The sequence below is a fragment of the Nilaparvata lugens genome, chromosome 11 (genome assembly GCF_014356525.2).
Source record: "Nilaparvata lugens isolate BPH chromosome 11, ASM1435652v1, whole genome shotgun sequence".
Classification (NCBI taxonomy): domain Eukaryota; kingdom Metazoa; phylum Arthropoda; class Insecta; order Hemiptera; family Delphacidae; genus Nilaparvata; species Nilaparvata lugens.
In genome coordinates this window covers 34,717,519-34,741,677 of record NC_052514.1, presented here as the reverse complement: position 1 = coordinate 34,741,677, position 24,159 = coordinate 34,717,519, and the positions used below count along the sequence as shown (strand labels likewise).

Below are 24,159 nucleotides of genomic sequence, written 5' to 3'. Positions count from 1 at the left end.
CAACTGTATACATCAAGCTAAACATGGACTCAGGTGGTCAGACTGTGGGACAGAACATCTTCCCTATTCAGCTTTGATGGAAATTGTGCGTGGAACAGTTGGAGGGTGGTTGGATCAGAACCAGCAGCGTCCAATTAAAATCTTTGTCCATGGATATAAGCAGATTACTCTACTGGATACAATTCTACAACTGAACAATGTGGAGTACCTGGACCTATCATTGCCATATTCCTTTCCTGCTATGCCTGATTTGGAGTTGCTGATCAAGAAGATTGATGGTATATACTGCCCAGAACATCATCTACTCAACGTTATCGACATGGTGCGGAACAAGCTATCATCTCCAATGTTTGGAGATTGGTCAACCAACAACATCAGCAACATTGATGGATTGTCAAATACACAACTATCTTGCTCATTGAAAATTGTTATTGCTCTACATGGATGGATTAATAAAACTTTGTTAGAAGATAGAACCTTTTGTCACAATTTTTTCAATGCTGTTAATACTCATTTGCATTATCAATAAAAAGAAATATTGTAATCAACTCTATGATCTATCATTTATCCTCCTCCTCACTCCTCTTTGAGTAAAGTGTACACTATGTGTTCACATAAGGCTATTGTATTACATCATACAGACCTATTGAAACAGGAAATGGGTTACCCCCACCACTCAGCAAGCAGAGTATAAAAGATGATGCTGACAACAAAATGCACTCAGTCTTACAATGTTGTCAGACAGTGAACGTGAACTTTATCTGTTTAATGCAGTGAGTGAGCTTGAAGCTGAACTGAATTATCACGGTATAATGACATTGAGTGACTTTTTCAAGGAGAGTGGACATTTAGAGTTTTGTACAGATCGTGAATCTCATAGTTGTGCATGCATATGACTCAGGCAGAAGCAGCAGGCTGTTGTTGATACAGTCAAGGATGGAAACGTTTTCTTTGTATGTGATGATCTTCACAACCCATTGAGAAATACTCATGTGACCTCCACTGATGTGAAATGTTTCCTGCTGAAAGTTTTCATGCAAACTATGAAGAGTATCAAGGATAATATCAATAAGAGGGCAATGCGTCATTGCCCACCAGGACTTGCAATGAAATTCACTGTCATGTTTGATGATACTTGCATACTGCTAAAATCTTTCTTCAAGTTGGATAAGGGTAGAATGGCTGCTATTGTTAATCTTGAGAAGGTACCCAACTGGAGGGATAAGGATGTGAAGATTGTGTTGAGTGTTCTCAATCAGGACCAATACTACAAGTGTGCTTTTATATGCGGACAACAATCTAAATGTCTACTGGGACTGGGTCAAAAGGAGATCAAATTTGTAGGATTTACAAAAATTGAGAGCACAGGACATGTGAAACGATTCAGGCTGGAGGATGGAACATCTGGTGATTCAGCTTTTGAGATTAGCATCTACAAGGCTGTACGCATACCTATGCCACTGCCATCTACTGGGGGATATGATGAAGTTGATGGACCATGCATTGTTCGTGAAAGGAATAAGCCATCAGTTGAGCGTTATGTCACCAACAATGATTATAGCCGAGGAGAAAGACTTCTTCAGCTGTATATTCTATTCAATACTGAAGATTAATTATATGTTAGCCAATAAATACTATGTGTAATGATCCATTTGTTATTATTGATTATCCTTCTTCCTCATATAGATAAGAAATTAGGTTGTTAAGCTTTCAATGAAAATATCTATTGACATGTTGCAATAGGTTGACCAAGATGCAAAATATCAAAAGATATCCATTATGGTGTAATGGTATACAACCCTCTATACTTACCTTATCAATTGGGACCCTACATCAATCTCTACCCCTGAAGGTTTGAACCCAGGACCTACAGCATGGAAAGCGGCGCCGCTAACCACTACACCATAATGGATATCTATTAACTAGCTTCAACTATATGCTATTTCAGTATTGACCTAGAGGAAACATCTATATTGATGTGCAAGATTCTGACCTACTATTATTATTATCTATGGGATGAGGTGTTGAACATTGAATTAATGAAACTCTCAATCAATGGTTAACACATAAAATGAGGGGCGTAGTTTAGAGTTTGCTCATCTCGAACAATGCAGAACAATATTGTATTAGTATGGTATGCAGTATTCAACTCTATATATAAATCACTATCAACGGATGTGGGGGATGAAGGTGGTGAATCGGTATCTAGGATCGTGGGTCGGGGATGGAGGTTCATAGGTGTTTATGTTCTAGGGATGATGGTCCGGAGCTGTATGAGGGAATGTGAATGGGGGTCTAGGATCTACTTTGTAATTATACGTTTTTTAGGGTAGGATGGATTACAACCACCAACTTGAAGAACCCAATTCATAATTAAACTCGTAACTTGTATGTATTGGAACCTAATTCATAATTACACTAGTCATTTTTGACTATGTCATTTACTCTATGTATTGGAACCTAATTCATAATTAAACTTGTCATTTTTGACTATGTCATTTACTCTATGGTGTTTATGCTCTAAGGATAATGGTCTGGAGCTGTATGGGGGAATGTGAATGGGGGTCTAGGATCTACTTTGTAATTATATGTTTTTTAGGTTAGGATGGATTACAACCACCAACTCAAAGAACCTAATTCATAATTAAACTCGTAACTTGTATGTATTGGAACCTAATTCATAATGACACTAGTCATTTTTGACTATGTCATGTACTCTATGTATTGGAACCTAATTCATAATTAAACTTGTCATTTTCGAATTTAAGTCATTTTAGAATTTAATTGTCAGTCTCAAACCATCTACTTCAAAATTCTACTCTTTTGAACTTAATTGTTAAATCATGAATATAATATAAATATATATAATTATAAAATGCACTGGTACTTACTCTTGATGTTGATAAAGATGAAAGTGATCCAAAACCAATATACTAAAATCACACACACACGTACTGGTGGTACACACATGTACTGACAGCACCACTGCACTAGACACAATGTCCCACTCCTTGCAGAACAACTCCCAGTTCAGGATCTGGTGGGATTTTTTTTTCTCTTTTTTCCTTTTTTTCCCATTAATTTCCAATTTTATGTGTTTTTTATTTATTTATTTTTTTTTTAATTTTTTTTTTCAATTCTTCAATTTTTTTTTAATTTTTTTTTTCAATTTTTTTTTTAATTTTTTTTTTTTTTGGGTGACCTTTAGGTTAGGGTGGTTGACCTGGATGACCTTGAGGTTAAGGTGGTTAACCTGGATGACCTTGAGGTGGGTGTGGTTGACCTGGATGACCTTGAGGTGGGTGTGTTTGACCTGGATGACCTTGAGGTGGGTGTGGTTGACCTGGATGACCTTGAGGTGGGTGTGGATGACCTTGAGGTGGGTGTGGTTGACCTGGATGACCTTGAGGTAGGTGTGGTTGACCTAGATGACCTTGAGGTGGGTGTGATTGACCTGGATGACCTTGAGGTTGGGGGTGGTTGACCTGGATGACCTTGAGGTTGGGGTGGTTGACCTGGATGACCTTGAGGTAAAGGGGGAGTCTGGGACACTTGTGTCCCAGACTCCCCCTTTTCCATCTACTCAGGCCTTTTCCCAAGTTATAATAGTAAATTTAATACGCAATAGACTAGAGCCATTATTGTAAGCGAAATAAATTATTTTCTCTCTCTATTATGAACGGCAATGACTTCGAGTTTCCCATGATAGATATTTAAAAATTGTGGCTCCGAGTCATCGAGGAATGTAGATTATGGAATTATCTCTAAAACTTAGCCTTCTTGTCGCAACATAAAGTGTGATAAGTTGGAAAACAGCAAGCATTGAAATTATAACAAACTTCCGATTTTGCAGTTACTATTTGGTCCAAAGGCTCTAGAAGCCACGCGACGATTGGTCAAATTGTTTCCATTTGCCCAATAGGAGACCTGTTTCTAAATACAGTAGTGGGGATTCCCCAGTCGAGAGACCAGATTATGTTTCGGACGACACTTTGCTAGGAGCACTACGAGAGTAAAGATGTAGTCATTATGTTTCGCCTTTTTTGGGCAGGTTTACAAGTTCATTTTATTAGTTAATGTAGGAGCTAGTTTTATTGTTATTAAAGTTTTAATTTTCTAGTAGTGCCATGTCCTGAAAAGTTCAATTGTGTTTCTTCTTCATGTACGAATAATTGTCTCTTCAAATAACCGCTAAGGTACGTAAACTAAGGTTAAAATATAATTCAGGGGAATTAATTAATTGAAACTTCAATCAAAAGATTTTATCAACAAAGCCTGTTATTTTTCAAGTTAATAATATTCATTGAGAATAATCCTTTTGATTTTATTAGTGATGGAAGATACTTATAATTTTTTTCTAAAGAAGTATAGAAAGTTTTCAGTTGCGTTACATTTGAGTTATTGTTTCTGGAGATATATTATCGTAGAGTATTGCTGAAAGTCAGTAAGATAGCCTTTAAATTGGAATGAAATTTTTAAGATTATGTTCATATTGAGTTTATGACATTTTTTAATTTTATATTTTTCAGACTCTGTTTTCTTATGTCATTAAGGCTTTCGAATAATTTAGTAAATTTTTAAGATAGAAATCTCAATAGACAAAGAAGAAAGTTTTTCTTTTCCATGAAATTAATATTAAAAAATGTTGGCTAGTGCACAAGTTTCCAATAATACTAGTCGAGCTACTATATGAAAAATTATATTTGATTTTGCAAACCAAATGAAAAATATCCTATAAGTGAACATCATAATTAATGAAGTATTCATTTTTCTAAAAGCATTATATTAATTTATTACAAGTGTTTTCATAAAGTTGCATTGTATATTAATGACACTCTGGCAAGTAAATCCGTTTTAATTCAATTTTGAGAATGAAATCAGAACGTCAAGATAAAATCTAAATTAAATAATTGAATAAACTCCTGTTTTAGCTTTTGATGAATTGTAGGAAGAGTTAGAAATTAATGCTGTAATACATTTATTTACAGTGGTTCATGTGTGTCCCCAAATCAAATTCTTGTACTACCACCCCTTTGGTTCCGCAACTTTATGTAACACCGCTTCAAGACACCCGTTCAGACGACAGGGCTAGGGACGTAAGAGGACGTCGCCGTGAAGCCAAATTCAACCGGTAAAAGCTCACCGCCAAAAACATGGTACTGTAACCCCGACGATAAAGCAACGTACAGACCAACGAGAGTGCTGTGTAGTGAAACAAAGGTTCATTCGAGAATGTCAATAAAAAGTTGGGATTCAAAATTATTATGAAATGGGTTATATGGGTTACTATCGATGAAACTTGTGTTCAACGGGCTTTTCTTTCTTGAGTAATTTTATGTTGAAATTAACTTGTTATTTGATGACTGATATTGTTTGGTTTTGTGACGTATTGCTATCTAATCGGGGATAGTAATGCGCCCCCGAATCAGATGAAGAATGTCACCAAAGTAACATGAAATTGTTGTTTCTGTTGTTCGATTTTAGTTGCCAATGTTTATTGAAGCTGTTTGTATTTTTCTATTATTTCAAATTGTAGTGTTATTCTATAGTATAAACCTATTAAATCAGGCATGGCAAGATTAATTGAAGTTTCTTGACTCTAGCCTGTTCATCTGCATGAATTAGGTATAGACTCAGGTATTTTCTAGATGTGTCAGCCTATTTCTAAATTCTAAATTTCATTCAAAATTATCTTATCTATCATCTTTAAAAAGTGCAGGCACACAACTGTGCCACTGCTGCTGAATATTTAGTGAAAGGCACACAACTGCGCCACTCTGCTGTCTAGAGATATTTAAATCTCTGGAATTCAAATTTTCTAAAAAATTAAATTTTTCATAACTTACTCTAATCATACTAGATCAATTTTTCTGAGTCTATACTTAATAATCCATTCTGTGAACGTGTTAACTGTCAATATTTTAGGTTTGGAGTTGAATGAATAATTTATAGCTGCTACTCCAATTTTTCTGGAGTTTAAATAATTGTAGATGAAACAGGAAAGTTATTCAGTTATGTTAAATCCATTAAAATGAAAATCTTTTGAAGTGCTTAAAGATAAAGTTAGGTATCATTGATGCTTAAGTTGAAAGTATTCTAAAACTTAATATTGAAATTGATTATTGAGAAATTAAAGGTTTAACGGTAGAATAAAAATTAGTAGAAGAAACTAGCATAGGTGAAAACAACTGATTCTAAGTGCTGAATAAAATGTTTGTATTCTGTAATTCCGTGAATGATGATAGAAATTATTGTAATGTCAACATACGTATTCTGGTCTCACATCTGGTAGTTGAATATCATTATAGTAGTAGTGAATGTGAATATTGAGATTTCAAAAGTCAACTCAATTAAATTAGGAAAATTTGGAAATTATTATGGGAGAATGTTTAGGGAAAATAGGGAGAACTTTTGAAAAGTTTAGGTGAATTGAAGGTGAGCAGAGAATAAATAGGAAACCCTTTGATTAGTTATTGTTGATAAACACTTTTGAAAAGTAGTTTTGGCCTTGAGATGTTTAAACTAAATAATTAGATATTGTGGATTAAATTTGAAACGATGATCAAATCCTTGGGAATTTGTATAAAAATAAGTTGATTGAGATGAGGTTGTTAAGTCCCTTTATCAGTTATGTTTATTCTCGAAGAGGTGAATCAGTTTTATTATTGGAAATATTTTTTTTTTAGGTGTGATTTTTGCGGTAGGCATGTGTAGTGATAGTGTAAAGATCCGTTGTGTTGATGACGTTTCCTGTAGGCTGTGGGGAATTTTTTTTGTTTAGTTGAGACTCAAGATTCAGAGGAGGACAAGGGGATGTCCTGCCTGTGTGTGTTGTTGTTGAATTTAGGTAATCGGCGCGAGTGTAGGTCCGTGTCCAGAGAGAACGGAGCACTGCCCGAAAGTTGTCCATGTAACAAATCAAGGAATCTAGCTGTGACTAACCTTGCAAATTTATATGGTGGAATTGTATAATTTTAGCGAAAGGCACCAAAGATGGTGTGAGCTAAGATTTTTTTGTATCTAGTAAACGGTCTGGTTCATTCGAGAGTTATGGGGCTCATCAGTAGAATAACGTAAACCGAAATCTAGAATATTTAGTGAGTCTTCGTAGTGATTGCAAGGAAAACAATTGATGTAAGGCAGTTTAGGGAAGCCCAGTCAAAAGGTTCGTTAATGTTTGGTAGGAAAGTCAGCCGCAAAAACACAAGTAATAATAAGTAAAAAAAGGGGGTATTATTGAGTTTAAAGTTGCTTAGAAATTTGGTATGGTAACGAAAATTGAAAGTTTTAGACAATGAATATTGTCAAAAAAAAAACAAATAAAAAACAAATAAAATAACAGAGAAACTTTTTCGAGTACCTAGGTAATGTTAAAATGGTTATCAGTAAAAGTAGAAATATGTAGGAAAATTCGTGTCAAAAAGGAAATAGAATTGTTGGGAAAATTAAATTGAGGTAATTAACAGTAGTAGGACCCTTTAGAGATAAGTAGTCAAAAAGAATTAATAAATAAAAAAAAAATAGGAAAATCTTTAATGAAATGATAAATTTTTTAATGATGAATAGTAAAATTGCAATCAAGTTTTCCATGTGAATAAGTTGGGATGTTTTGAGATCTAGTAGAGTATTGTGAAACTAGTTGGATATGAAGTTTATTGTTGAGAAATGATTATGTGAGGCTCCAGTAAGGTTGAAAATGTCAGTGAACTTGAGAATCAGTAATAGTGTAATAGTAGTCTATTAATGTGTTAATGTATTGGTAAATTTCATAATGTTGATAATCAGAAGGCAAGCAGTAGCAGTCCAACAATGCTAAGTTAGAGCTGAACTTTCATATTATTAAATCATGCCCTTCCAGTGTTTAGAGAAAATGTCACATACTTTGAGTTTGAGATAAATAACCATGATCGCTGTCGAGTCAATTTATCCAGTTGAAGTTGTAGGCAGTGAGAAAACTACAATACTCTAGTGACAAGCGAAGGATAAATTAATTGTCAATTAAAACCTAGCACTCATTGTTTTGTTTTGACTAGCGTTCTGTTGTAGAGGTTTCCTACTGGAATATTGAAATGGAAAGTGTTTTTCTCATGATTGTGGAATGCAAAATCGCGCTTGTGTCATATAGCTCTCGCGTTGATCTAATAATGCAATTTCGACCATTGTTATCTTTGAATCGTAGCCTATGTAGAATAGTATTGCCTACTGAATTGCTTTATATTGTTAAAAATATGTTGCACTCTCAACTCTATAGTAATGATAGTTAGATTTCAATACATTCAGCATAAAAAAAAGGTTTCATCCTTTACTTTATAATCAATGTGCTTCATATTTTACAACAGCAGAGTAACATAGAACCAATCAAAACTATGATGTCTTTTAAACGTTTTCCCTTGTTAGAGTTTGCCAAGAAAATAACCAGGGACTCAATAAAGTGATTGAAGTATTCAAGATTATTATAGTCGGTCCGTCTTTAGTGCCTACTTAAACGCTAGTGCCTAGCGTTCTGTCGTAGAGGTTTCCTACTGGAATATTAAAATGAAAAGTGTTTTTCTCATGATTGTGGAATGCAAAATCGTGCTTGTGTCATATAGCTCTCGCGTTGATCTAATAATGCAATTTCAATCATTGTTATCTTTGAATCGTAGCCTATGTAGAATAGTATTGCCTACTGAATTGCTTTATATTGTTAAAAATATGTTGCACTCTCAACTCTATAGTAATGATAGTTAGATTTCAATACATTCAGCATAAAAAAAAGGTTTCATCCTTTACTTTATAATCAATGTGCTTCATATTTTACAACAGCAGAGTAACATAGAACCAATTAAAACTATGATGTCTTTCAAACGTTTTCCCTTGTTAGAGTTTGCCAAGAAAATAACCAGGGACTCAATAAAGTGATTGAAGTATTCAAGATTTTTATACTCGGTCCGTCTTTAGAGCCTACTTAAAAAGTGGACACGTCCATATTGTTTTGTCCTGACTCTTGCCACAGTTTTAAAGACTCTTGCCACAAATCTCAATTAGTTATACATTTTGCTGAATTTCGGAATAATTAAAGAGATTTCTTTTGAAGAGGGCCCGCTTCAAATTGGATCCTACTATCAATCCAGAAATTCGACTCTCCAAATCATACAGAATGCCTCTATGGTAACATATCCTGATTAGATTTCTTTTTGCGTGTTTCACACCGTAAGGAGGGGGAGTGTGCCGAGCACTCCTTTTAATTCAGGCCTTTTCCCAAGTTATAATAGTGAATTTAATACGCAATAGACTAGAGCCATTATTGTAAGTGAGTTAGCGAAATAAATTATTTTCTCTCTCTATTATGAACGGCAATGACTTCGAGTTTCCCATAATAGATATTTAAAAATTGTGGCTCCGAGTCATCGAGGAATGTAGATTATGGAATTATCTCTAAAACTTAGCCTTCTTGTCGCGACATAAAGTGTGATAAGTTGGAAAACAGCAAGCATTGAAATTATAACAAACTACCGATTTTGCAGTTACTATTTGGTCCAAAGGCTCTAGAAGCCACGCGACGATTGGTCAAATTGATTCCATTCGCTCAATAGGAGACCTGTTTCTAAATACAGTAGTGGGGATTCCCCAGTCAAAAGACCAGATTATGTTTCGATTATGGACGACACTTTGCTAGGAACACTATGAGAGTAAAGATGTAGTCATTATGTTTCGCCCTTTTTGGGCAGGTTTACAAGTTTATTTTATTAGTTAATGTAGGAGCTAGTTTTATTGTTATTAAAGTTTAAATTTTCCAGTAGTGCCATGTCCTGAAAAGTTTAATTGTGTTTCTTCTTCATGTACGAATAATTGTTTCTTCAAATAACTGCTAAGGTACGTAAACTAAGGTTAAAATATAATTTAAGGAAATTAATTTATTGAAACTTCAATCAAAAGATTTTATCAACAAAGCCTGTTATTTTCAAGTTAATAATATCCATTGAGAATAATCCTTTTGATTTTATTAGTGATGGAAGATACTTATAATTTTTTTCTAAAGAAGTATAGAAAGTTTTCAGTTGCGTTACATTTGAGTTATTGTTTCTGGAGATATATTATCGTAGAGTATTGCTGAAAGTCAGGAAGATAGCCTTTAAATTGGAATGAAATTTTTAAGATTATGTTCATATTGAGTTTATGACATTTTTTAATTTTATATTTTTCAGACTCTGTTTTCTTATGTCATTAAGGCTTTCGAATAATTTGGTAAATTTTTAAGATAGAAATCTTAATAGACAAAGAAGAAAGTTTTTCTTTTCCATGAAATTAATATTAAAAAATGTTGGCTAGCTCACAAGTTTCCAATAATACTAGTCGAGCTACTATATGAAAAATTATATTTGATTTTGCAAACCAAACGAAAAATATCCTATAAGTGAACATCATAATTAATGAAGTATTCATTTTTCTAAAAGCATTATATTAATTTATTATGAGTGTTTTCATGAAGTTGCATTGTATGTTAATGACACTCTGGCAAGTAAATCCGTTTTAATTCAATTTTGAGAATGAAATCAGAACGTCAAGATAAAATCTAAATTAAATAATTGAATAAACTCCTGTTTTAGCTTTTGATGAATTGTAGGAAGTGTTAAAAATTAATGCTGTAATACATTTATTTACAGCGGTTCATGTGTGTCCCCAAACCAACTTCTTGTACTACCACCCCTTTGGTTCCGCAACTTTATGTAACACCGCTTCAAGACACCCGTTCAGACGACAGGTCTAGGGACGTAAGAGGACGTCGCCGTCAAGCCAAATTCAACCGGTAAAAGCTCACCGCCAAAAACAAGGTACTGTAACCCTGACGATAAAGCAACATACAGACCAACGAGAGTGCAGTATAGTGGAACAAAGGTTCATTCAAGAATGTCAATAAAAAGTGGGGATTCAAAATTATTATGAAATGGGTTATATGGGTTACTATCGACAAAACTTGCGTTCAACAGGCTTTTCTTTCTCGAGTAATTTTATGTTGAAATTAACTTGTTATTTGATGACTGATATTGTTTGGTTTTGTGACGTATTGCTATCTAATCGGGGATAGTAATGCGCCCCCGAATCAGATGAAGAATGTCACCAAAGTAACATGAAATTGTTGTTTCTGTTGTTCGATTTTAGTTGCCAATGTTTATTGAAGCTGTTTGTATTTTTTCTATTATTTCAAATTGTAGTGTTATTCTATAGTATAAACCTATTAAATCAGGCATGGCAAGATTAATTGAAGTTTCTTGACTCTAGCCCGTTCATCTGCATGAATTAGGTATAGACTCAGGTATTTTCTAGATGTGTCGGCCTATTTCTAAATTCTAAATTTCATTCAAAATAATCTTATCTATCATCTTTAAAAAGTGCAGGCACACAACTGCGCCACTGCTGCTGAATATTTAGCGAAAGGCACAAATTGAATTATCCTCTTATCAATGAGTTTTCATAGCATTTCTATGACTTTGAAACGTGAGTCTCACACTTGGTTGCATGAGTCGTTTAACTTTTAGGGCCGTTTTCCAAGCTCGAGATTTAGCTAAGTTCTAGACTTTCCAAAACGGGGCATAGTTGAAGTCAATGTCACAGTCACGTTTGAATTAAATTTTGAAAAACCAGAAAATCTAACACAAAATGAAATAAAGAGAAGATAGTGTAAAGTTTTAGCTATTTTGAATTATTCAGGAATTTTCTATTTTGTCAAGGAAAAACCTTTCCAATTATAGAAATGAGTGAATAAAACTGTGACTTCTGTCATAAAAACTGTGACCAGGCCTACGCACAGTATTAAGAAGCCAATTTTCTGACTCCAGCTGTTCAAAGTCTAGAACTCAGCTAAATCCCGAGCTCGGAAACCGGCCCTAAATCCTATACTATTAAACGAGCATTTCCTGTTTTTATTGGGGGACCGAGATTCGCTCTGGAGTGTAAAAGCATAGGAAATTCGTAATGAAAGATTAAATTTATAGTTTATATTTATTCATTCATTTTTACTCAGTCACACAATTATTTCTACAGTTATATATATATATATTATATATATGCATTCATAGGCCAAAATTATAAAAAAAACATAATTTTACACCTAATATTTCAAATACTAATAGAATTTAGAAAGTTCTGGAGCCACTGACATGCATCTTCTCCGGCATCATGAAGGGATGTCAGCCCTCCATGATAGGAGTGATAGGAGTGTTGTGGACACTCAGATATTAGGTGGTTCATTGATTGAATTTGTCCACATTGGCACAGAGGATCAGATGTGTATCCCCATGCTGTCATCAGCTCAGCACACCTTCCCACCTGCGTCCTGAACCGGTTAAGGCCACACCACTCTCTATGTCTCAGCTGGGTGCCAGGAACAATGTCATTAGGGTCATCCACAAGGCCTTTGTTCCTGACCTCTCCCTGCAACGATCTCAGTCTCCATAACTCCCTTGCACTTCTAATTTCCTCCTGCTCGTCAAGTCTCAAGTATCTTCTTCACTTGAGGCGCCTTGGTGGAGGGTTAGCCAAATCTCTAGAGACTGGGAGATCCTCATGAATGTGTTGCAACTGGGAAATGAACTTGTTCTACTTCTCCAACCTTCTGAGATCTGGAGGCATGATGTTACTAAGCACAGGCAACCACTCAGTCTCTGTTGGTCTCAATGTCCCACTAATCTTCCTCATAGTTTCATTGAAAACTGTATCAATTTTCTCAACATGTCTGCTGCGAGCCCAGACAGAAGAGCAGTACTCTGTGCAAGACTTGATGTTCGAAGGGCATTCATGTCACAACCCCAGGTTGCTCCCGCAAGTTTGCTGATGATATTTAGCCTTGTCTTCAGTTTATCTCTCAACCCCTTTCATAACCAATTCTCTTGGTTATGTCGAGTGAGTAAATGTGTGTCAGTTCGGCTCCGTCTTCTAACAGATATTTCGTAGGGTTATACAGTTCAATTCACTTCAAATTATACATCTAGTTATTCAGTTTCTCGAGCTTAATTCAATAGTGAAATTATATTTTTGATTAACTCACACTCTTTTTATTTATCTTGAAAAAACATTCCTAATTCTTCAGTCTACCTTCTTGCCTGTAAAAGTGTAAATCCACCTAACGGTACACGATGGGTCGACCGAACAGAGGCACGCCGAGGAATGAGGTCAATGCTCTGAAGCCAGGGCCAGCTATTTCTGGATCACTGTCTGAAGAGACCCTCCGAATTATTCGACAGCAAATCAAGGAAACTGTGCATCATGCCGTTTCTATGGCAGTGAATTCTATTTTTGAGGAACTTCAGGCATTGAAGGAGGAGAACAAACAGCTGCACGATAGAGGTGAGCTAGAGGTGTCTTGTCACCTGAAGGTCGACGACCTCAAGCAATACGGGCGCCGACATTCAATATGTATTTTTGGGATCCCGGAGAGTGACAAAGAAGACACGGACCTGCTGGCGCTTGATGTCTTCAACAAGAAGCTGAACGTGCCCGTGACTCTGGTGGATGTCAACCGCTCGCATCGCGTTGGAAGGCGTCAACCACCTCAACAAGGGCAAGCTAAACCCAAGGACCGACCCATCATAGTACGACTCTGCAGCTACCAGACCAGGAAGATGATCTTCGACGCTAAGAGGAAGCTGAAGGGTTCCGGCATCACCATTCGCGAGGATCTGACTGCGGAGCGTCTCAAGATCCTCAACGCTGTGGCCGACCGTCATGGGCATAGGAATGTCTGGTCATCGGACGGGAGGATCAAGATCTCTATCGGCGAGGGAGGATCCAAGAGGGTCCACGCAGTCGAGAGGATGACCGACCTTCAAAAAATAAAGGTAAATTGAATCATTTCAGGATTCGATGACTAAGGTGCCCTTCACTACAATAATAGGAAATTCGTATTAATACATTTCACAGTAGATATACCTTGGCATTCTTCATGAGCTGGCTTTCTGTTCTATAAATGAATCTTTCCACTGCTATTTATGTTTATATATGAGGCAATTATTTCAAACTAAGGAGATCCACATTTGTTAATACTGATTAATAATTTATCTTGATATTAATTCCCAAAACTACGTTCAATGCATCAACTACTATACTCCAGAGGGTACTTAGAGAATCATTATCTCTATTCTTATTAATAATTATTACATCTCTTACTAAAATTATTTCCATAATTAATAATTTTCGAAATGCTGAATTTCAAATAAATTGGATGATTAACATACGTTATAGATATGGATGTAATCTATAGGTAAAGATAGTAATCTCCTATATAATGATATCTTCTACTGTTGCCACAGCTTGAACAATAGAAGCTAATGTGTGAAGAATTATTGATAGAACGGAGAGGTGGGTAGTCTGTTCACATGCTTATATAGGGGCTGTGTTTCATTTAACGTTATCTTAGACATTCATCACTAAACTATTACAGTTCTCAATTTACTACTTTTATCGTTATTGCAACTCCCAATAGTTAATTATACTTCTAATACTATATAATATTTTTCACACTTCACCGTTCAATACTATTTAAAACTCATCTAAAATAATCTAGCACTTTCTCCATTGTCTCCTCTACTTCTTATTTTTTCTTTCTCGTTTCACTTCTTGATCTTATATTTATAATGATTACTTGAATATTGTTGTTTGCGATGATGATTATTATTCTTTTCTATTCTTCTTCTTCTTCTTCTTCTTCTTCTTCTTCTTCTTCTTCTTCTTCTTCTTCTTCTTCTTCTTCTTATTCACCATTAGGATTATTCATCACCGAAACTCCACACATCTACATCTTATTGTGTTTAGTGAATTTTTGAACTAGTGCTTTAAATAGTGAAGGGAGCCGAACTGTCAAGGCATACTGAATGCACTCGAATCAAGAGACTTTTCCATTTAGGTTAAGTTTTATCAGTTTCATCCCCATTTCCCCCGTCATGTGTCGTTCTGAGGTCGGTTCACGATTGGTCTGCTGCTTCCATGATGCCTCTCACTGACACGTCAGCTCGCTCGCCCTCAAGTAGGTATGATTATTTCAATAATAGTAATAATGATGCAGGTATGTTTCTAGCAAATAAGCTCCACTCTTTCAAAAAACTTTTCAAGGCTGCTCACCTTAACGTACAATCCCTCAGTTGCCACATTGATGAACTCAGAGCAATCTTCCGTTTTCAGGACTTCAATATAATCGGAATTTCCGAATCATTTTTGAAGCCTAGTATCTCATCAACTTTTGTTGCACTGCCTGGATATAATCTTTTCCGGAATGATAGATTAAATAAAGCTTGTGGGGGTGTAGCAATTTATGTGAAAGATGGTATCAAAACAAAAGTTTTAATCACATCTAAACAAGAGTATTGTTCCAGACCAGAGTTTATGCTACTTGAATTATCCTTATCTAGTAATGATAAATTACTCGTCGGTATCTGTTATCGCCCACCAAAAATAGGTCATTTCACAGATTTCGAAAATGCCTTGCTTTCTCTTATGCCTTGTTATAACCATATACTAGTTATGGGGGATATGAACACTGACTTGAACATGACAAATCGTAACTTTGACTACTTTCAACTGACTACAATTTTCCAATGCCTAATCATGACTATTTTACCCCTCGATCCAACTCATCATACTAATGAATCAGACACACTCATTGACCTTCTCATTGTTAGTGATCCCAATGAGGTTGTTCAAGCAGGCCAAATCTCAGTCCCAGCTATTTCTAGTCATGATTTGATCTACTGTGTACTTTCCCATAAGATACCCAAGCCAGAACAGAAAATTATCACTTATAGAGACTTCAAAAACTTTGATTAAGCCGCCTTCCTGACTGATGTGGCTCAGACTCCATGGCATCAAATTGAAGCATTACCCTCAGTTGATGACATGGTCAAGACTTTCGAGAATTGGACTTTGACTTTGTATGACAAACATGCACCTTATGTGACAAGGAGGATTAATAGAAAACGACGAGTACTGTGGATGACTGAAGACATACTTAAGATGATGGGACGTAGAGACAAAGCACATAGAAAATTTAAAAAGACATTTGACTTGGACAGTTTGATAGAGTATAGGAGCCTTAGAAATAGGGTTAAACAGGAATTACGGAACTCAAAGATTAGGTACTTGAATTCGTTTATGACAAACAATAGACAAGACTCTAAATCACTTTGGCAGGGAATAAAAGAATTCGGGCTTGGCAAACAGAAATCGAATCCACAAATTGACTTACCATTGAATAATATAATGACCATTTCGTTTCACACTCTAACCAACGCGACGAAGTTGTCATTGCTAATCATATAGATGATCTTGAAGAGCAGGTTACAAACTTAGATTTACCAATCACTGATCAATTTCATTTCCATCCAATCTCAGAAGAAGACACTTTCAGAGCAATTCAACGTATTCATAGTAATGCTACGGGTGTAGACAAAATTCCTATTAAATTTATCAAGAAGATGTTATTTGCTGTTTTACCAACCATTACATACATTTCCAACAAGTCACTTGAAGAAGGCATTTTCCCTGAAAACTGGAAGTTTGCTCTGGTTCGCCCTCTAAATAAAGTTCCATCACCCAATAAAGTTGAGGATTTTAGACCAATCAGTATTTTACCTGCATTGTTCAAAGTGCTAGAAAGACTCATTCATGCTCAAGTTGTAAAATTTCTAGACAACAATAGTAAGCTTCATAACTTTCAATCAGGCTTTAGAAAATTCCATTCAACTGAGACAGCTCTGCTTCGTGTCACTGATGATATAAGGTTAGCTATGGACCAAAGAAAATGCACCATCCTCACCCTATTTGATTTTTCTAAAGCATTCGATACTGTTGATCATACAGTCCTTCTGAATAAGTTGGCTATTCTTGGTTTCAGTCACAACTCGTTAGTTTGGTTTAAATCCTATCCATTAGGTAGAAAACAATGTGTATCTGTCGGTGACAAAAAGTCAACTTGGAAAAACGTTATGCATGGAGTACCACAAGGTTCAATTTTAGGCCCTCTCCTCTTTACTTTGTATGCTAATGACCTTTCTTCCATTATCAAATTCTTCAGTTTCCATACTTATGCAGACGACCTTCAAATCTATTTAAGCTGTCCCATAACAAAAATTAATGAAACAGTTGGAATTATGAATCAGGATATCAATTCGATAGTGGAATGGACAAAGAAAAATGGCCTTAAGCTTAATCCCATCAAAACACAACCCATTATAATTGGATATTCTCGTCTTATAAACAATATTGACCTTGAATCAATTCACAAAATTAGTGTAGACGGTAATGACATTCCTTACTGTAGCTCAGTTAAAAATTTAGGCATTATTATGAATAATACTCTTGACTGGTCAGAACAAGTGAACAAAACTTGTAAAAAGGTATTCTCAGCCATGCATGCATTGAAGAAAATGCACGATATCCTCCCTAGAAACATTAAATTATTATTGGTTCAATCTCTCATCTTCCCACATTTAATGTATTTTAATTCTGTTCTTAATGATATGCAAGTCACTCTGAATGATAAACTACAGCGTTGCCAAAATTATTGTCTACGTTTCGTCTATTCTCTCCAACGCCATGATCATATCACCCCAGCCCACATTGCTAGTTCAACATTGAAGCTTCCAGATCAGAGGCTTTTTCGAATAGTCAAGCTTGTTAGAGATATCTTGAAATACGGTAATCCGAACTATTTTAAAGATGATTTCAAATTTGTCTCTGAAGGTAGGAGGATAGATGCTTCACATACTAGAACTGGAGAAAGTACTTTAAGGATACCCAATCATCGAACTACTATTTTCACAAAATCCTTCTTAGTCAGTGCCTGTGGTGCATGGAATACACTTCCTGTTTCTATCAGGTCTATAGAGAGCCGAGCGAGCTTCAACCTGACTTTAAAAAAACATATTTTGGAACAAATGACTGAAACTGTCCGGCCCTAGAACGATCACATGACAACCATCCCTCACCCATTCCACCAATATAAACCTTTAAACCATGTTATAGAACGAATTGTATATATATATATATATATATTATATATATATATATTATATAAACTCATGTTGTTTCAATTATCCACTGCATACTGCTGTATATTACTGAAATTTGATAACCCTGATCTACTTTCAGCCTACTTCATTTTATTAATCAATTATTTGATCTTATCTACCTATATAATTATTTTACTTTATCAATTTTCTGTTTTTTTTCTCTTCAATATTCATATTGATTAAAACTTTTACAATATTTCCATTAATAAATATATCCTTAGTTTAAATAACGAAATTAACGTTTTGGTAGAGAGTTAGTGGGGAGGATATTTTTAATATTCTTCCCAAAGAATGGACATTGATATGTCCAAAGCTCCGCCAATTTATGTAGATGCATAACAATATGATTATTATCTATAGTTATTATATTACAAATTGATTTTTCATATCATATACAGTTCAATAGTTATTTTCTTAGTCTATATTATGTAAATTCATCTATAACTTTGCTGTATTGTAAGCTATTGTATATAAGTGTATAAGCCAGTATATATTGTAATCTACATAAATAAAGTACTCAATCAATCAATCAATCAATCAACCCCTGCAGATGTTGTCGATATGTGAGGGATCTATCAAGTCTGACTCCCAGGTAACAGGGAGCTTCCTGATGAGATATTCTTTTGCCACATAACCTGAGATCAGTTATATGAGGAGACACAACAGGCTTATGCCCAAAACTGTTCCTTTTCAAATTTATACTACAGTTCAAATCGAAATCTAGGGTAAGCTACCATCAATCATAAAAATAACAATTTATTCACACTTCAAAACAAAAACATCATCAACAATTACAAATAGATATACTATGAATTCGATTTAGAATGATATACTATGTTTGCTACAATATATTTTAATATACTATGTATAACTAACAGCATCTAGTTACTATTTTTGACTTTCTGAAGTGAACATGTTTTCTAAAAAAAGAGAAATAAACGAAAATTTGTTTCTCTTGATGAATTTTTCTTCTTGTGAGATCAGCTGGGCTATTCATGCTTGAAACAACGGGACGGCCAGGATTGCCTTCTTTATGAATTTTTGGAAGAAGATAGAAGTGTGGTGTGTTGGGACAGTCTGGTGAAAGGATGTTGATGTCTGAATCCAAGAGGTCTTCAGATGGACCGTATTGCATCAGAAATTTGAAGACTTTCTTTTGGAATTGTGGAGTAGGGTCAGAAGGCAGGAGTTGATACTGTTCAGGGTTGGTGAGTTGCCAGGTGGCTTCATTGATGTAATCTGTAGTGTTCAGTAAGACTACAGTTGAGCTTTTGCAGCTTTGGTGATGAAAATATCAGAGTGAAGGTCTTTGATGGATTTCAACTCCCAAGGGTGTGAGGTTTGGGGTTGGAGTGAGGGATTCAATGAATTTTTGAATAAGGGATTAAACTCCTACTCAACAATTCCAAAAAAAGTCTTCAAATTTCTGATGCAATATGGTCCATCTGAAGGCCTCTCAGACTCAGACATCAACATCCTTTCGCCAGACTCTTCCAACACACCACACTTCTATCTTCTTCCAAAACGTCATAAAGAAGGCAATCCTGGTCGTCCCATTGCTTCAAGCATAAATAGCCCAACTGAACGAATCTCTGCCCTTGTTGATTTCCACCTCCAACCTATTGTTGCTCCCTACCCTCTCATATCAGAGACTCCTTCCACTTCATAGATATCCTAAGAAACACAACCCTCCCAACTGACCAACAGCTCCTTCTTGATATCATTGATGTAGCCTCCCTCTACACATTCATCCCTCATTCTGAAGGCTTAAAATTCCTTGAGCATTTCCTTCCCTCACGACCCACACCGTCCACCCCTTCAACCACCTCCCTAGTAAACCTTGCCAAACTGGTGCTCACAAGCAATGCCTTCAGGTTTGGAGATAGATATTATCTTCAAACCCAGGGTACAGCCATGGGCACCAGGATAGCACCATCCTATGCAAACCTATTCATGGGCCTTCTTGAACAGGATTTCTTTTCCAAACAAACCCCATCACCCCTGATATGTCTCCGTTTCATTGACGACATATTCCTCATATGGCATCATGGACATGATACCCTCTCCCACTTCCTCAATCAACTCAACTCCAACCAGTGGCGACTGGTGTAAATGAAAATTGGAGGTTGCAATTGAATGTTTTTGTAGCGAATAAGAAAAAAATCAACAGGAATAATAAAATTGAATGAAAAAGACTAAGAATTCGTCAAACACCACAGATTTATTGATACTCAGAAATCAATAAATCTAAGTATCAATAAATCTGTGGTTTTTGACAGTTTCTTAGTCTTTTTCATTCGATATGAATAATTACCACAATATCAACTTCTCAACTACACAACAAAAAATAAAAATAATAATTATAATAGAATTGCTAAGATCTGTTTCTATGGAAGTTTTGTGCTGAATACAAAGTTTCCCTGGTCATAAATTCAATCAGGGAAATAGAAATGAGAACGTTTCAAAAATAAATTAATAATGGGTTAGTTGTTGCATTACAATAATGAAATGTCCTACCTTATTTGAAAAGAAAGTCCATTCTCCTGTCCTTTAACTGGGCGAATTGATCTATCACCTTCTGAATAAAGTCTGGGATGTCCATTATGAGGTCCTTTTCAATTGACAGCATTGCCAAAGCTGATAGCCTCCCTTCTGTCATCGAGTTTCTCAAGAATGTCTCAATCCTCTTGAGCGTTGAGAAGCATCTTTCTGCCTCAGCTGAAGACATTGGCAATGTTATTGAAATTTCCAATAGTTTCAACAACTCACTAAAAGCTTCTTCCAATCTACAGTCTTTGATTAAGTTTGAAAGAGGTTTTGCTTCAGTCATTTGTCTAAATTCTTCAGCACTGTAGAGTGTTTGTAATTCCATTTGCAGCTTCTTTTCATTAAAGCACTTGAACTCAAAGCAAACTGACTTTATTGTCTTTTCCGGGAATTTCCTCTCATAGTCAGGGAAATTTTCAAATGTGAATAGAGCAGTTGCAATGAGATGGCCTGTGAAACTGAAGCACTCCTTTATATGATTTATTTTAATGTCACAAACCTCAATACATTCCCTCCTCCATTCAGATTTATTTTTCTTGGTTCTTCTGCTGCTTGGCTGCTCTGTCAAATCACTATCACTCTCCAAAACGTTTTTTCTGACTTTATTCATATTTTCTTCAAATGATTGTAGACAATTCCAAGTGATGGAGAGATCAGTAACAACATTTTGGAAGTGCCCAAATAAAATATCCACATATGACAAAATTTGTGAGAAAAAGTCTAGTCAGAAGATGAAATTAGCACTTTTGAGATTATTCAGGTGACCAGATGCTTGAGAGATTGTGCTGTCATTCTTAATCTCATCTGAATTCAATATTGTTTCCATACATTAAATCAAGTCCTTTCTATGAGAACACACTGTCTGCAAACTTCTAGTTTAGAAATTCCATCTAGTAGGCTTAGCTCTTGGTAGCCTCGCATGAACGTTCTTATCCAATAAGGCGGTTCTTTGAGGGCTTGTTGAAAAAAATATAGAAAGTCCTTAAAGGTTGGCAGAAAAAATTTTCACACTTCTTGTAACAGATGCTGCTTTCACCATCACTTAATTTAGTTGGTGAGCATAGAAGTGAATATATTGTGCATCTGGGAATAAATTCTTCACTTTTGCCTGGACACCATTCAATAATCTGGTCATAACAGATGCACCATCATATGTTTGAGCAATCAATTTTCTAGGAGCTTGTTCCAATTCATGGATTTTGAATTGCTCAACGATACATGCAGATAAACCATCAGCATCATGACTTGAAGGATTGATAAAAGTCCAAAATCTCTTGACAGGCATATTATTTATTATGTACCTGTAGACAATAGCAAGCTGAAACTGATTGGAAACATCACTTGTTCCATTGACAATAACATCAAGATAATATCTTGCTTCCTTTATCTCAGCAGCAACTTTATCATGGCAAACATTCAGCATTATCTGTAAGAGTTCATTTTGAATCGTTTTAGAGGTTCCTCAGATATAATGGATGTAAGAGCCTTTAGAGGGGCAGATGTGGACTCTGACCACTACTTGGTGATGGCAACATGCAGACAGAGAATTTCACGACAGCATTCAATAAGAAACCCAAGAGTGACAAAATTTGACACAGATAAATTGAAGACAAGGGAAATTGCTGTGCAATATGAAGAGAAAGTAAAGCATGTATTAGCACCTGGAGAGACAGAGGGAGTCAATGATGTGGAGCATGATTGGGGAATATTGGAAGGGGCTTTGACAAGAGCAGCAGAGGAAACATTAGGCAACATGCGACCTGTTTGGAGGGAAGAATGGTTTGACCAAGAATGCAGAGGAGCAATAAGCATGAGAAATGAAGCAAAGCAGAGAGCACTGCAAAGAGTGACCAGGAATACCAGAGTGGCGTTTGTAAGAGCCAGGACTCTGGCAGCAAACATATGTAGAGAGAAGAAACGAGCTTGGGAAAGGATGAAGATTGATAAGATACAGGAACAAGCCACAAACAGTAGAATAAGGGAGATGTACAGCTTGGTAAGAGAAGAAAAGAAGGGTTTCCAAGCTAGAGCAGTATTGATAAGAGAAAAACATGGAAATCTGGCTGGGGACCCAGCTGCGGTTCTGGATCGATGGGCAGAATATTTTGAGACTTTGTTGAATTCCATCGGTGAGAGAGGTGGGTCCAGATTTTTGGAAGACCAACATACAATTGCAGACCGGGAACTGGGGCTTGAAGAAGTCAGTGAAGCCATGCAGGAGCTGAAGAACAATAGAGCACCAGGCAGTGATAAAATTACAGCTGAACTGTTAAAGCATGGAGGAGAGCTGGTTTTGAGAAAGGTGCATGCCCTGGCCTGTAAAGTGTGGAGGGAAGAGAAAATGCCGGATGACTGGAAATGGCACTCCTTTGCCCAATACATAAAAAAGGCTCCAAGTCGGAATGTGCTAATTACAGTGGTATTGCTCTGTTAAATGTAGCTTACAAGGTATTTGCAAAGGTGTTAGCAAAGAGGTTGGCACCTTATGCTGAAAATGCTCTTGGAGAATATCAGAGTGGTTCCAGACAGGGGAGAGCACCAACTGATCATATATTCACTATCAGAACAATACTGCAGAAATGCTATGAATTCAATATTCCTGTCCACCAGTTATTCATAGACTACAAGCAAGCATATGATAGTGTAGACAGGACCTATATGCTAGAAACACTCTGCATACTGGAGATTCCAGATAAGTGCACCTTGTGTACCTTGTGAACATGACATTGACAGGAACGAAAAGCAAAGTTAGTATCACTGGTCAAAGTTCTCAAGAGTTCGGCATTGAGAGGGGTCTGAGACAGGGATATACTCTCTCAGGCACTCTGTTTAACCTTGTCTTGGAAAGAGCAGTCAGAAATATAGGTTTGAATGCTGGAGGTACACTGCTTACTAAAATGGCACAGTGCCTAGCATATGCAGATGATGTAGACATCTTAGCCCGAAGGGAGGAGGATCTGATTGAAAGTTTTAGAAAATTGGAGGAAGAGTCAAAAAAAAAAACAGGTTTGGTAGTCAATGGAAGTAAGACTGTGTACATGAGGATGACTGGAGACCAGAGAAGGATACCTGAAGAGCTCGCACTGGAAGGACATCGTTTTAAAACAGTAGAATGTTTTAAGTTTCTTGGATCCCTGATCACTAACAAAAATGGAAATCAAAGAGAGATTGAAAGCTGGAAATAGGGCATACTTCAGCCTACAGAAAATCCTTAGATCAAGGCTGTTAAGCTGGAGCAGTAAAATTGAAATTTATAGGACAGTTCTGCGACCAGTGGTGATGTATGCTTGTGGAACATGTGTGTTGACAAGTTGTGATAAGATGCTGTTGAATCGATGGGAGAGAAAAATCCTAAGAAGAATTTATGGGCTGATAGGTTGTGACTCAGAAAAAATTATGAGCTCTATAATCTGTATGGGCAACCAAGCATTGTTACTGAAATTAGAAGAGCACGTATTCGTTGATTGGGCCATGTGGAACATATGCCGGAAACCTGTACAGCACTTATGTCTCTGTATCAGCAACCAGGGGGACAAAGAAAGCGTGGCCGACCATGCAAGAGATGGTTGGA

General features: G+C 36.1%; 1 protein-coding gene across 2 annotated transcripts in view; it reads right to left on the bottom strand.

Annotated features, from left to right (window-relative positions):
- LOC111053061 overlaps positions 1 to 24,159 on the bottom strand; it is a 220,868-nt gene that overhangs the window by 106,389 nt on the left and 90,320 nt on the right. The window contains exon 5 of one of the 2 annotated variants that reach the window (XM_039438299.1): positions 20,559 to 20,759. The exons of the other annotated variant lie outside the window; for it this stretch is intronic. Coding sequence (XP_039294233.1) covers positions 20,560 to 20,759 — 200 coding nt within the window. The 3' untranslated portion in view covers position 20,559. The remainder of the gene's footprint in view (positions 1 to 20,558; positions 20,760 to 24,159) is intronic. 2 annotated transcript variants of the gene reach the window in all.